Raw genomic sequence first — 14,771 nt, 5'->3', positions numbered from 1 at the left:
GTGGTATTTGAGTTTTCTCTCATTACTGCCAGTGTTTGTGACTATGCATTAGTTATGTAAAACCATCATCTTATGTTTTTACTGTTACACCTAGTAGAATAAGGACAGAAGTTTTTGTTTAACTTCTAATTGTGATCTTAAGAATATTGTTTTAGCAACTGTAGGATGATTGGCCTTGAAGAATTAAAGTATGTAGAAAACAAGAGTGTCTTTCAAGTTGTTTCTGCTGTTGTTATTCTTAACGATTCTCAATCAAGGTGTTAAGATCTGCAGTGCTAAAGAGGTAATTTTTGGATTAGATGAGCCCCAGAGCTGACATAGGACAGCAGTAGACAGTTGAAAAGTGTGTGAACCTACAACTGAAGCACAGGTTAATCAGTGAACTTTGGCTTATATACTTAAAATACACCTATTTTGAGAAAACAAATAGAATGACAAAGATAGCTAGAAGTATTTTTATCTTCAGAGGACTTAGATGTTCTTTTGGGTGTGTTTTGGTTTGGTTTTGTTTTTTTTAAAGTCTTTCCAGAGATGGATGAATTTGCAAAAAAGTTAGCATTAACTGGAGAATGATGGAAGAGTTGTGAGCAGACTCAAGCTTTGAGAAAAGAAAGGAGAATATTCGGGCAAGATTAATACACATTAGTTCCTCCATACACTCCCCTCTCCCATATCCATTGTGGAGATGCAAGACTGTGCTAAACTCTGTTTCAGTATGTGGCTAGTAACTTTTTTCAAGATGTACTTTGCTCTTAAGTGATTTCAAGACTCTAGTAATCTTGTGTTCCATTTAAAACTGCAAAACTTCCTCTTTTGGGCATTCAGGTGTAAAAACTAAAACTGAGTTAGGAAATACTTAATTCAGTAGATAAGGGTATAGTTTCTGTAAAGGCAAAATGTGCCTTCAGATTGTATTCAACAGCATAAATTGAAGTTCATTTCTGCAAGTTAAATTTTACAAAGTTAAAATGAAATTGGGATATTTAACCATGGTATTTTCAATCAGAGGGATCTCTGGGTTCAGAATATCACACATAGTGATGTCACCCATCATTGCTGTTGAGTACATCAAAGGTTACCTAGGTATTAGGAATTTCTTTGGTTTGAAAGGTATCTCATGAACACAGAAAGTGGATTCTACACTGAATTTCACCTATTTGTTTTGAAATGTTTCTTCTGGCATAAAGTCACAGGATGAAATTTTTTTTGCTATGCCGTGCAACTAAAAGTGACAATGCTCCTAATGTTGCATAAAGGAATATTACATATGTGATCCTTCTGATATAAAGGCCATGTGATGTGACAAGGAAACAAAAAAAGTATGATAGTGAAATTTTACTTTTCTTCCTCACACATTTAATTCTTGTTCCTACATTTGACTGTAAATGCACAAAAACTGAGATACTCCTGTTTTACATAAATTGATTTCTTAATGTCTTTAGCTGTAGATCTGTACAATGAGATTGGTTGAAGATACTTCTGATAAACCATCTGTTATCTTTTTGTTGAATTTTAAAAACAAATGCAATCAATGTAAACAAAGGCCTGTGGGGAAGATAGTAAAATATTAAGTGCTCGGAAGAAATATTCTCAATATTCAGTAAGATATTCCAAATGTCCCATTCATAGGACTTAAACTTTTCTTTATAGAAAGAGGATTTTTGACTATTCCTCTTTCCCAGCCAGTGAACAGCAATAAAGCTATTGCTTTATTTAAAATATTAGATATCTAATTTTCTGTAGGAATGGCCATCCCTCTTGTGAAGAGGTAGAACTCATGGCAACAGATTGTACAGTGAGTTCATCGTTTTTTCCAGAATAATGGAGACAGAAATTACCCATTAGTGTAGCTCTTGTGGGATGCTTCCATGTTCTCTAACAACATCTGACTGCACGGAATCTTGTTTCCTTCATTAAAACTGAAATTAAAGGAGTTCATGAAATGGAGAGATTAAGTTACTTCTGGATGATGGGATAAATACAGATGGCAATATGGAGTTTTTTTCTTAATCTGAAGGAGCATTTGAATGCCATCAGTATTACAGTATTACTGTTCTACTAATACAGTTAACTATCTGGTAGGATTTAATGAGGTCACAATTTTCAATCTCTGTTTCTGTGTTAGAACGGCAGTGTAAGGCTCAGCTACTTCTTGTGTGCTCAGGTGCCAAGTGGTGAATCAGATGAAGGAACAGATTCAGCTAGAAAGCAAATGATCAAGTTAACTCTCAGACTGACCAGTTCCCTCATTGGATTCATCATTCAGCCACTATTAAAGGAGTGGAAAGGATCAAACTGTTACTGAGTAGTGATCCTGTAACTACTGCACAAGAAGAAAATGATGGTAAACTGATGGACAAGCTGTGACACTAATGGCATGGCAGTAATGTCCCAGAGTAACACTACTGTTGAGCTACAGTGCCCAAGTGAATAACTGGTTGAAATTTGGTTTCAATTGATGTGCCACTGCAAAGTAAGCCTGGGATTGAAACACATGGAACAAGCTGTAGGGATGCTAGAGTGGGACTACATGAGTTTAGCTTATTTGACTTTGTTGATACAATTGAAACTGTCTGTAACTGGGAAAGAAGGGAGTTAGCAGGTAAAGCTAGACCAAGACATGGAATACAGTCTGTGTAATAGACTATACAGAAAGGGCAGGGACTGTTCAAGGACAATGTCAGTTTAGTGTGATTAAATAATCTGCCTCAAAAATAATGAGCTTTAGAAATTGTAATTTATGACTACACTTGTTCATTCAACTTTTTTGATGAGCTGATGTTATAATTGCAATAGGGACAAAGTCAGTGAGATCTGATTCATTCTTTTAATGAGGTCTGCAAAAGAATAAGGAATTAAATTTGTCAGAGCTTGAACAAGACAGCTATTAATGTGCAGATCCTTCCAGATTACTATGGGACATTCAGCAAGTGTGACAAAAGAGGAGCTTGACTGTCATGGAGCTCCTCTTTGAGATGGGGTACAAAGAGGAATAGCACAGAAAGTGAAATTGGGAGTGGATACACAAGAAGATTCTTAGGTGCTTTCCCAGTGGGTGCAGGGATGGAACTAAAAAAGCTAAAGCTTGATTGGAGTGAAACTGAAAAAGGACATGAGATACTACACAGAAATCCTGGGTGCTTCCTCAAGAAGAGGAAAATGTGTGAGGCAGAGAGCAGTGGAAGAGTTAAGGCAAAAGGTAAACTTTTTGATGATACTCACTTAAGAAATTAACAGATCTTTAACAGGTCTTTTTATGGATTGAATTGCTCTATTACAGAAAGTGGGTGATAGTTGCATTTGGAGAATGCTATAAGGAATCCTACTGTTGATTATTTAGAAAGCAGAGAAAGTTCTCAAAAGTATTTAGAACTGAGCTTCAAAGTTATATTCTCCTGTCCTTCAGTGAAAAGTTGATAGCCAGCTTTCAACTGAAGCTGATATTTAAAGTCCTTCTAATTGTATATTCTACTGTCATCCTTGTATATGACTTTTTGAAGTACGACATAGATTGTGTCATAGGAATCTCCTTTCATGCTGTCTTGTTTAGTAATTTGAGATTGGCACTGAGGCTTTTCTTTCCTTGTAATCAGATATTAATAGAGGGACTTAAAGCAGGTAACCAACAGTTAGTTGGTTCTGATGTTTCATATTACTTTTTAATGTTACTTTTAACAATTTTTAATATTACTACATAACTAGTATCCTAAGTCTTTGATCTGCAAATAAAAACATACTAATGTGGTTTATGCCAGACTTAGTCTTAAAAGTCTAAGTAAACTCATTGTATTATAGAAGATTTTTAAAGACATGATCGTGTCTTCCCTTTTGCAAGGACAAATTCTTTTCTGAAGCTTTGTGTAAACATTTACACTATCCTTAGTGTACTGTTAGTAATTAGTAATAAATTAGTATTATGTTGGTCAATTCTAGAAAGTGAAAATAACCTTTCAGGAGATGGGCTTCTTTTGTTTGTTTTTTTTTTTTTAATGAAGGTAGATTCTTTGATTCTGGCTTAATTATGTCTCCTTCAAAGTACTCTCATAACTATTAAACTTTTTGCTGCTCTGTTAGACTCTAGAAGATGACAGAAGTCTCATAAAACTTGGGAAAATTTTATGTCACTTTTTGTCTGATATAAAAGGAAAGTAATGCTTTTCTTTGGCGGTTTGTGTGACTATATACCTGTGAAGCTTATGGTCTTTTTTAAAGAAAACCATCAGCAGCTATTTAGTACAGTCTTAGAATCAGCCTACAAAAATATTGGTTGCTTTGTGTCCCAGATCAGTTTTGAGTTGTCACCTGATAAGATTACTGATACTCAAGCTCATAACATTTAGGATGATGTCATTGACCAATACTATTAAAAAACACAATGATTTCAGAAAACTTTTTACATAGAGTTAACTCTTTGAATTTTTACTTCCTTTGCTATTTCCTGCTTCAGCCTTTTACCAGACTGGAAAGACCACTTTGTCTTATTCTGTTGATATCACTGGCCAACCACACTTTACCCAGAGCTGCCATATTTGTGAGAGGGGACTGAAATGTTTATGCTTAGACGTTCTTTTATCATATGAAGATATGAATCTGCATTTGGAACTTGTTGCTATAGCTACAGTGTGTAATTTCTTGGCTAATGGAAATCCTTGAATTCTCTAGTGCATAGTCAATCACTTTTTACGTGTCACCATATAGAGAGATGGATTTCTTATACAAAGTGTGGACTGTCATGACTGACCAAACTGTCAAAACTGAGAAGCCAGTTGCCCACATAAATCAACATCTCTCCCTGGCTTAGCTGAGCAGAATACTCCATGTGAAAGAACAAGAAAATCCAACTTGCTCATTCTGTGAAGACAAAAATCAACACCCACATCTGACTTTAAAGGAATACAGCAACTTGTTTAGATACTCTTTGACAACCTTATCTAGGATGTTAACTGTATTTCACATCTCTGTCTAGTACTAGGTTTATTGTTGCATCTGTGGTAGCTACTGTCATTGTCACCAATGTACTACTAACTTGGATCATGAGAGTTCAAGCAGTTTTCTAATTTGCTGGTTTCATGGGAGATTTTATATGAAATGTGTGTCTTGGAGGTTAATCTAGCCACTAAATGCAGCTGGTATACATAAAGGATTAAACTTTTAATGTATTTTTTTATAACAATTGTTCTTTACTAGGAATAACTTGTGTGTAAGGGTAAGGTTTAGGGATTTTTTAATTTTATTTGACTTACAAAATTTCCACTGAAGCTGTTTAGTCCTTCAGTATGAAACCCCCTCAAAAATAACTTATTTCCATGGGTACCAATAGAGGTCTAGACCAGTGGCCTACTTTTTGAACAGACATCCAAAAAAAAACCGACTTAAGCATACTTGACCAATATCCGTATATTTATTTATAAATTATGTACATGTGTACTACATCATAAAACATACATACAAATAGAAAATAAATATGAGATAAAGATGAATACTACTTTTACACCTTATTAACAATGCAAAAATATATTTTCTTCTCTCCAGTGAATTGTCTTACCTTCCACTCTTAGGTGTTCACACTCCACTTTGAAGACCACTGCTCTTCCTGTGGGTATATGCCTCAGGCAATACAAATAGGAGATCTAAAAGCCGAAAAGAAATTATCTATGAAGTGTCCTGCAAGTTTTCTCAAATGTTGGAGACTGCTTTTAAAGCAAGTTTTTGTGCCAGGGTTTGATCACTGTGTGTGAAATAGATTTGACTTCTCTTCCTACTAATATGTCTTGGACTGGGAGCAGGAAAGGCCAAATGAAGTTTTATAACATTCAGTGGTCTGTTTTACAGTAGCTTTTCACACCCATGAAACAACTGGACATTGGACTTTAAGTACTGCAGAATATATTAAGTATTTTTTGTTTATTTTTGGAACTTGCAGAATACCCTGGTTCTGTTCATTCAGGCTAAAACATTCTGATGTTTGAATGCTACTGATATATTTTTCTTAGTGGTAGTATTTCAATCCACATAATCTATGTTTGGGATATCTTTATTTGCAGACTTCTTGCTAGATACTCTACTATAACAAGCTTTCATCATCTTTAAAGGAAACTTGGAAAACCTGGTGTGTTTTCCTTCCCAAATTTCATTGTCCAGCAGGAATTTATTCTGCAACAATCTTAGGGGAGAGCAAAGGGATATGTAGTTTTAAAAAGGAAAAAAAAAAATCTTGTAATGTGAGCCAATGACCCAAATAATATTTATAAGCTTAGGGAATGAGCAGCTTTGCAGAACTGCTAATCTTAAAACATGTTGATTCTAAATTTCTTTTTGAATGGCAACTTTGTAGGTTTACTGTGTGCTGTTCCAGAAGTTAGTTTGCTTGTCTTTTTCACATACTTGCCATATTTTATTGTGTCAGACATCACAGGAGTTTCTAGAGCTTGCTTTGTGGTAGCAATTGAGTAGCTTGTACGTGGTTGGCTTTCTAAACTTACGCATCCCAATGCTTAATGTATTTGCAAACATCATGTGTTATTTAAGGACCAAACGTTTTAAAATTGATGAGAAGTGGCAAGGTTCAAATAAGAATATTGGTAGAGCTTCACTTTCTAGATAAACTAAGTTTATGCTGCTTCCTTGTATACTTCTCTGACCAGTGTGGTTCAGTGTGCTATTAGTGTACTGTCATCTGGATGGTTTTATTTTTATTGGAACACAGTTGTTAATGTATCACCACCATTGGTTTGTATTGAAATTCAGCAAGAGAGAAGTTACATCACAAGACTATCTGCGATAACTTTACTGAGTTAGACCTTTGGTTAGTCACGCTGGAATTTTGCATTATAAATTACTGTATGATGTTGATAGTCCACATAGCTAAAGCTGTGGTGGACTTTGTTTAGAAGTACAATTTATTTCTGTTCTGAAAATCATAGATGAAAACTATTTCCTGATGTTCAACATGCTTCAGATTCCATAGCAGTATTGAGATCTGCAACAGCAGTTGTATAAATTTTTTCATTGTGCTACTTACTGCAACTTCGTGCTACTTGGCAACCAGAACCTTCATTAATGTGGACCAGATCCTGGCTTCTGAGACTGTAGAATGAACAGTGTTTTAGTTAAGTTAAACTCGGTGTTCCTTTAACTTAAATCAGGGTATATTATAAGAAGAATCAAATATCCTATTGATAGGAAAGGAGAATTCTGAGATTGTCTTGTTATTTGAATGGTAGTATAAAACTGATAAAACAATGTCAAATGTAGACTAAGATTTCCTTTTGGCACTCTTTCATTCTTACAGAGGAAGTAATATCTTGAAGATGTCAAGTCCTCTATTCTTTGAACTTTCTAGAGAGTTAGGAGGAGAGCTGCAGGGGCTCTGTAGAGAAGTATGAATTGGTGCTGCAGCAAAGTTATTTTGATTGCTTTTCTGTGGAGATGTAGGGTTTGAGGTATAATGCTAAATTTAGCTACTCAAAAATACTAACATTATTTGCACATATGAACAAGAAGTCACTTACCACATATCTTGTCAGTGTGTCATTTCCAGTAACTTCTTGTCATTACTGAAGTGCAGCAAATAAGTTTATCCTTAGTTGCACAACCCAAGGTGAAGAAACAAAGCTGATTAGGCACTCAGTAAATTAAATTTTGTTTACTCCTTACGTCTCAATCCACTAGTGTGAGCGGCACTGGAATACCATTTCCTGTGTCCTGATTTTCCTGTCTTCAGACTTCTGTTTTGTATAGAATTGGCAGGTGCTATTTATAAAATAGAATGGACAGTTTCATAGTTGAGTTTTCAATGATTAATGATCAGTTCTCACTTGCTAGTAGTTATGATGTTGACTTATTTCTATGTGTCTGATTTCTCGGTGTGCAAAATTTCATTATGTGTAGAAGCAGGTAAAGATAACGAGGGTTTCAATTCAGAGGAAAGAGAACCACAACCAGTCAATGTAAGCATGTTTTACAAGTTCTAACGATTTAAATTTTTGAGCATATGAGTTACCTAGTGCACTTGGGAATTTACTACACTTGAAATGCAGTGTGGAAGGAAGGACTAAGATTGTCTTATAAATGCATAGGTGAGGGAAATGAAATTGAGCAACTTAATATATTTTTTCTTGGGCAATGACTTAAATATTTGGATGGAACCTTCTTAAGCATATTTGAAGGTGTTGGACTTTTTCAAGTTCTTCTTTGTGTGTTAGCTCTTAAAGTTTGCTTATTAGATTATGTTTACATTGAAGGGTGAAGATGTCAACCGGACACTTGAAGGTGGGAGGAAGCCTCTTCACTATGCAGCAGACTGCGGACAGCTTGAGATCCTGGAATTTCTGCTATTGAAAGGAGCTGATATTAATGTATGTACTTCAGTTTCAAGCAAATGTTAGTCTCCACCTCCCCCATACATAAGGGATTGATATACATGCCTGAATGGTTGCTGAAAGATGTAAACATTTTGATGCATTTATAAGTATTGTAGAGTTGGTCACCTAGAGGTTAGAAGCTTAAAGTTACATGTATTAATTGTTTTCATTCTTTCTGGACACACTAGATAGAAGTTGTTTGTAGTTATGAAATGTTCAAATTTAGTTTCACAATGATTAGAAAAGTAAATCCAGTAATAACATCTAAACAAAGTTTGCATTAAATTGATATTGCATTTGTTGGAAGAGGCTCCGGAAGACTGTGCAATGTGTCCTTGCTCAAGACAGGATCAACTCTGTTTAAATTGGTTTACTTCTCTCTCCTTTGGAGACAATCTTACTGGTGTAAACTTAGACATTTTACTGTAGCTTAACATGCATGGCTTTTTATTGTGAAAATACTTGGCTGGGCTGGCACTTCAAAATAATGTAGTTCATGAAGTGAATTTTAAAATACTATAACCATACACCCCAAATGCCGTACTTTAGAATACTTATCTGAAAGTTAATGTATAAGACATCTTAGCTTTTAGTCTGTAACAAAATGGCTTGAATTTTTTGTGGTATCTGGAAAGATTATTGTTTTGTCAAAACTTCTCTGAACTGGAGAGGATGAAAAAAACTGAAGGAAAAAAAAAAGAACATTTCAGTGGCGCCATTTCTTATTCCTTCCAGGACTGTAGTTTAGAGAGGAGAAGACATCCCAAAAAAAGGTTTAAGCCAAAATTGGTTTCTGAAGTCAGACTATCTGAGAAGTGGGGGAATTGGGAGTAGTGTTTTAAATTGGTCAGAATTTCTAAGCTGAAATCCCAAAATTTTTGTCATTGACTTAAAAAAATAGACAAACTTTGGGATACCTAGTCTTTTGGAAGAAGTACCTTTCTGTTACCTGACTTTTTAAACAGTGACTTTTTCAAAAGGAGTTAAAGTTCTGAGAGAATATGTTTCTGGATAATATTCTTAGATTCTTACCATCACTCTACTGTTGACAAAGCAATATTAAAAAGTTATGTGAAACATTTTTGATGTGTGAAATTGTGCTTCAAATGACTGTGTCTCAATTTACAGGCTCCAGACAAACATAATATCACACCACTCCTATCAGCAGTCTATGAAGGCCACGTTTCCTGTGTGAAATTGCTTCTGTCAAAGGTGAGATGCAAATGCTTGGGACAAATTATCCATTAACAAACAATATTATTATGATTCTTTTTTTCAGCAGGATTGTGATGCTCCAGATAAGTTCAGAACATCAAACAAATGCTGTTTATGTTGCTAAACCAGAGAAGGTACTTTGATTATGGAGAGGATAGTTGAAGAAGAAAGTTCCATGATTTTTTCAGTGTAGCAAAGGTAATAGTGAACAGTAAGAGTATTGTGAACTCTGGCTAGAGATTCATTAACAGCAAATCAGGTATTCCTTCAGCAGACAGGGAGGAGTGGGATTTAGCTTTGGCATCTGCTTAAGTGATTCTTGTGATGGAATCTCCACTGTGAAGTGCTCACAGGTGTGGTTTCCCTCTGCCTTTCCCAGTTGACTGAAAGCTCATCTGGATTGGCAGAGCGAGGGAAAGGAAAAGTTAAGAAAGAAGCTTCTCTGTTGAACAGATTGTAAATATTGTCCTGGGGAAAGCAGCTTAATCTCTTTCTGTTTTCTCTTTTGATTCATATTACAAAAGTGATCGATTTTTTACAAAGTAGTAGTTAAGCAATGTTTTGTCTCCATTGATGTGCTCTTTTTTGCTGCACCTCTCTTACTTTGAAAAGAGATTAACAGCAGTGCATTGTCAGTATATAAACTCAAATCACTTGAATACAGGATTTCATGCTGTATAATGTTTTCATATGCTACTTCCAAGGTAAAGTTTTCCTTGACTGCCTTAATGCTATATGAATTTAAATTTTCTTCACTTCTCTGGTATTATCTAATGTTAGTTGTGCCTTTCTATGACTAAATAGTCTGACTGTTAATTTAAGATTCAAATGATGATTCAAGGTTGCTTAAATTTGTTGTGAGGACAGATCTATCACTTTGGACCATTACCTACAGGTTACAAAAAAAGTATCCTTTGTCCCACGTTATTTTTTTCCACTTCTGTTTTGAAGTGCTTTGCATTCCAAATAAGTTACTCAAATAATAAATAAGATGTTTCAAAACCAGTTTAGCCATGAATTGTCTGACAACTGGTAAAGGTTGTGCATTCATTTTAGTCTGTCAGTGAGGTCATTAAGGTCCTTCCCGAATGCCAGTTATTTTTCACACAACTACTGAGAGTGTACTTGGTAAAATTCAAATGCCATTGGTGAAGTTTAGCAATTATAATGATGAGGTAAACTTACAGAGATGTACTGAATATTATAACATAGGGAACTTAGACTAGGAGATGCAGTCAGAAAAATGTTACTGCAAGTGGATGGTTTGTGGAAGTTTGTATGATTTACAGATTTCATGCAGAGCTAAACATACCACATCTGCCTCCTTCCATTCACATGGGCTAGCTGATTAAGTATCTATGAACTTGAACTTTGCTCATCAGCTCACTCTGAGGCAGATCTTATATTAAAATCTTTTTCTTTCTTAATACAGGTATCTCATAACCCTTATTTGAATATGTTGTCACATCTGATTTGTAACATAGTCGGAATTCATGTGTTCTTTGATCATGGAATGGTAGGAAGTGGAAGGGACCTTTAGAGATCATCTAGTCCAACCCCCCTGCAAAAGCAGGTTCATCTAGATCAGGTTGCATAGGAACATATCCAGACGGGTCTTGAAGACCTCCAAGGAAGGAGACTCCACAACCCATCTGGGCAGCCTTTGCCACTGTTCTGTCAATCTCACAGTGAAATAGTTTTTTCTTATGTTTAAGTGGAACTTTTTGTATTCCACCTTCATCCCATCACCCCTTGTCCTATTGCTAGATATCCCTTTTTTTTTTGGTCTTATCCCAACCTCCTCACACCCACTCTTTAGATATTTATAAATGCTAATAAGATCACCCCTCAATCTCCTCATCTCCAGACTAAAATGCCCCAGGTCCCACAGCCTTTCCTCATATGAAAGATGTTCTGTTCCTCTGATGATCTTGGTGGCCCTGTGCTGGACTCTCTCCAGCACTTCCCTGTCTCTCTTGAGCTGAGGAGCCCAGAACTGGACACAGGACTCCAGATGAGGCCTCACCAGGGCAGAGTAGAGGGGGAGAAGAACGTCCTTTGACCTGATGGCCACACTCCTCTTGATGCATCCCAGGATGCCATTGGCCTTCTTGTCCATGAGGGCACATTGCTGGCTCATGTTTCGTTTGCTATCAATCAGGACTCCCAGGTCTGTCTCTGTAGAGCTGCTCTTCAGCAGTCCGACCCCCAGCCTGTACTGGTGCATGGGGTTGTTCCTTCCCAGGTGCAGGACTCTGCACTTGTATCAGATACCTGGAAGATCAGGTAGTTTAACTCATATTGAAAGTTCTAAAAATCACTGTACTATTTAATTTTGACTGTTTAATGTTCTTTCTAGTCACTTTGAGTGGTATGTATTGCTATTCCAAATACAGGACAAATATTGAATGTCTTGATGTTAGTGTATGTAAATAGTGAAACTATAAATGCCAATGATGAACCAATATATTTAAGCTTTTTCTTCAAAGCTATTCTTTGTTACTTTTGTAAATACTAGACTTCTACTTGCTGTTACAAAGCTTCCACTATTTTACATGTGCCTACTTTCAACTGCCTCAATTTACCCTGTTAGCAGATCTCTTGCATACCTGTCATCTGTGATAGAATATCCTTAAGATAATTCACTTTCAGAGGATAATAAGTACATAGAAATAGCAGAGACAGTGAATCTAGATACTAAGGTCGTAAACTGACTAGAATTATTAGAGTGGCCACTTGGTCTTAAGTTGAAGTAGCCAATGCTACTGCAGGTTTGTGCTTGCTGGTTGATACTGATGATAACAAAATTGCACAGTGAAAAACAGCCAAGCTTCTTCTAAGCACATATTAGAGACAGTTTACACTCACAAGAACTTAAATTGAAAAGCACTGAGGGACCTACTCTGGCTCTTATCAGTTCAGTCTCTACAAAAGTTTTTAATGTACATGTCATATGACTAATAGAATTTTCTGTAAATAGTAGTAATAGTTGAAGCTATTACATCAGCTGTTGTCTTTCAAAAAGCAAAAAATTGTGTTACGGAATTTGGAGTAATTTTTAACAAGGCTTTCCCATGAGGAAGCACAGTTTGTTACTCTTGTTCTTCCTCAGAAAGGACTGTTTTGGATTTTTTTAGCTAATGCTTATTGCACATGGAAGTTAAATGTTGTGATAACACTGCATGTAAAGTGGAAATGTCTTTTTGGAATAGTGAAAGCTGGTAACTTTTCTGGAAATTTCTGGCAACCAGTATACAGCCGAACTGATAGACTCATACAATTGTTAAGATTGGAAAAGACCCTTACATAAACCTGACACTGTCAAGTCCGGCACTAAACCATGTCCTTAAGTGCCAATGTCTACACATCTTTTACCTCCAGGGATGGTGACTCAACCACTTCCCTGGGCAGTCTGTTCCAGTGCTTGATAACCCTTTTAGTAAAGGAATTTTCCATTAATATCCAATCTAAACCTCCCTCTGTTCAACACCAGCATGTTTACTTTCATCCTGTCGCTTTTTACCAAGACTGACCCTTACCTCACAGCAAACTTCTTTCAAGTTGCGGTTAGAGAGTGATAAAGTCTTCTACCTCTTTCTCCAAAATAAATCCCAATTCCCGCAGGTGCTCCTCACAGGACTTTTTCTCTAGACCGTTCACCAGCTCTTTGAACATGCCTCAGCACCTGTGATGACTTTATACAGAAATGTACTGAAATATGTAAGGTTATAAAGAGTTGATTAGGAATTTTTAGGCATACAATTTTTGACATCTGGGTTAAAGCTTTTAATAATCCGTTGAAATATCTCGCATGACTGGATGCAATGCATCAAATTTTGTCCTTCATATACATTGTTCTTTTGCTGGTAAGTTAGGGAAAAATTTCCAAGCTTATCATAGGATGCTAGGATGACTTGCAATAGTTCCAGTTCTGTTCCCTGTAACTCCCTTCAGTAGAAGAATTCAGAATGGACACTGTAAAGACCAGTTAAAAAATAGTTCTTTCACTGGTCTGGAGAGAAGATGCTACTTTTCTTGGAAGCTCAAGTAATTATAAAGCAGGTGGACCTATGTAGATTTTTCTTACATTAAGGCAAGAATTGTTATGCTAATTATATATGTTTATTGGATACAAAGGTGACACTAAATATATCTTCCTTTCTTGTGGAAAACTTAACTGTTAGGCTACATTTAGAGTGACTATAGGGGTAGTAAAACTAAAGATGTTGCTCTTAGTCTTGTTGCTAGTTATGTTGCTAGTCTACTAGCTCTTTGTCTTTTTGATGTCTTCTGAGAAGCAGTAGAAAGCCAATTCTAACACCAACCAGCTAACCAATTCTTCTTAGCAATGTGTCAGAATCAAATAGTTTCACAGCTTTTAAGGGAACAGACTTCATTGAGGAACTACCTACATGTGAAGTTTTATGAGAAGGCAGTGGAGGGAGAGAGATGTTTCCAGCTCTCAAGAGCTCCCTGAAGCACTGGTCTGATTTGACAGTACCATAGCTGAGTGATGCCTTGGATGAGCCCTCAGTCTCAAAAGCAGAACTTTTCACTTTATTCTGCAGTATTTGCAGGAATATATTGAGAAAAACTATAGATAAATCAGGTTGATTTACATCTAAAATGCAGATGAAATAGGGAATTTTTTTTTTTTAAGTCTGGAGGACACCCCAAAGTTTATCAAGTAATTTTTAAGAATGCAACTATGTAATAAATGACTGTCTGACCTGTTCTCAAAGGCCTTCCATCGATCAACTTCAGTGTCTGTCATTCCTTAATATATTCAACTTTCCATCGTGCTGATGTTCAAGTCTCTGGAATAGACTATACATTTTTTTGTCAAGTTGTGTCACCACCGTTATGGAAACATTATCTGTGGGTAGATTTGGTCAGCTTGTGAATAAAATTACTGTTGTTGAAAGAGTTGTGTTGAGTTCCGTACCTTATATCTAAATTGTGTGGCTCTCAGGGGCTTGGATTTATATGAAATTATATTAAAAAGCTCTTTTCAGAAAATATAAAATCTTATTAGCAACCTTAACTTGAATGACTTTGTTTTAGGCATTTGCAACTGTAGTAGGGAGATATCATTTAACATTCTACTTTCTGGGGAAACAAAATGTTTGTTTTCATTTGACTGGTACCCAATCTATAAGTGACTCTTTCTTTGGGTAATTTGAAATGTTCTAG

General features: G+C 36.0%; 1 protein-coding gene across 1 annotated transcript in view; it reads left to right on the top strand.

Annotated features, from left to right (window-relative positions):
• MTPN (myotrophin) overlaps positions 1-14,771 on the top strand; it is a 41,244-nt gene that overhangs the window by 15,550 nt on the left and 10,923 nt on the right. Inside the window, exons 2-3 of the mRNA XM_062010741.1 lie at positions 8,244-8,357; positions 9,492-9,575. Coding sequence (XP_061866725.1) covers positions 8,244-8,357; positions 9,492-9,575 — 198 coding nt within the window. The remainder of the gene's footprint in view (positions 1-8,243; positions 8,358-9,491; positions 9,576-14,771) is intronic.

The sequence above is a fragment of the Colius striatus genome, chromosome 1 (genome assembly GCF_028858725.1).
Source record: "Colius striatus isolate bColStr4 chromosome 1, bColStr4.1.hap1, whole genome shotgun sequence".
Classification (NCBI taxonomy): Eukaryota; Metazoa; Chordata; class Aves; order Coliiformes; family Coliidae; genus Colius; species Colius striatus.
Note: the sequence above shows the minus strand (reverse complement) of the source record. Positions and strands in the feature narration are given on the sequence as shown.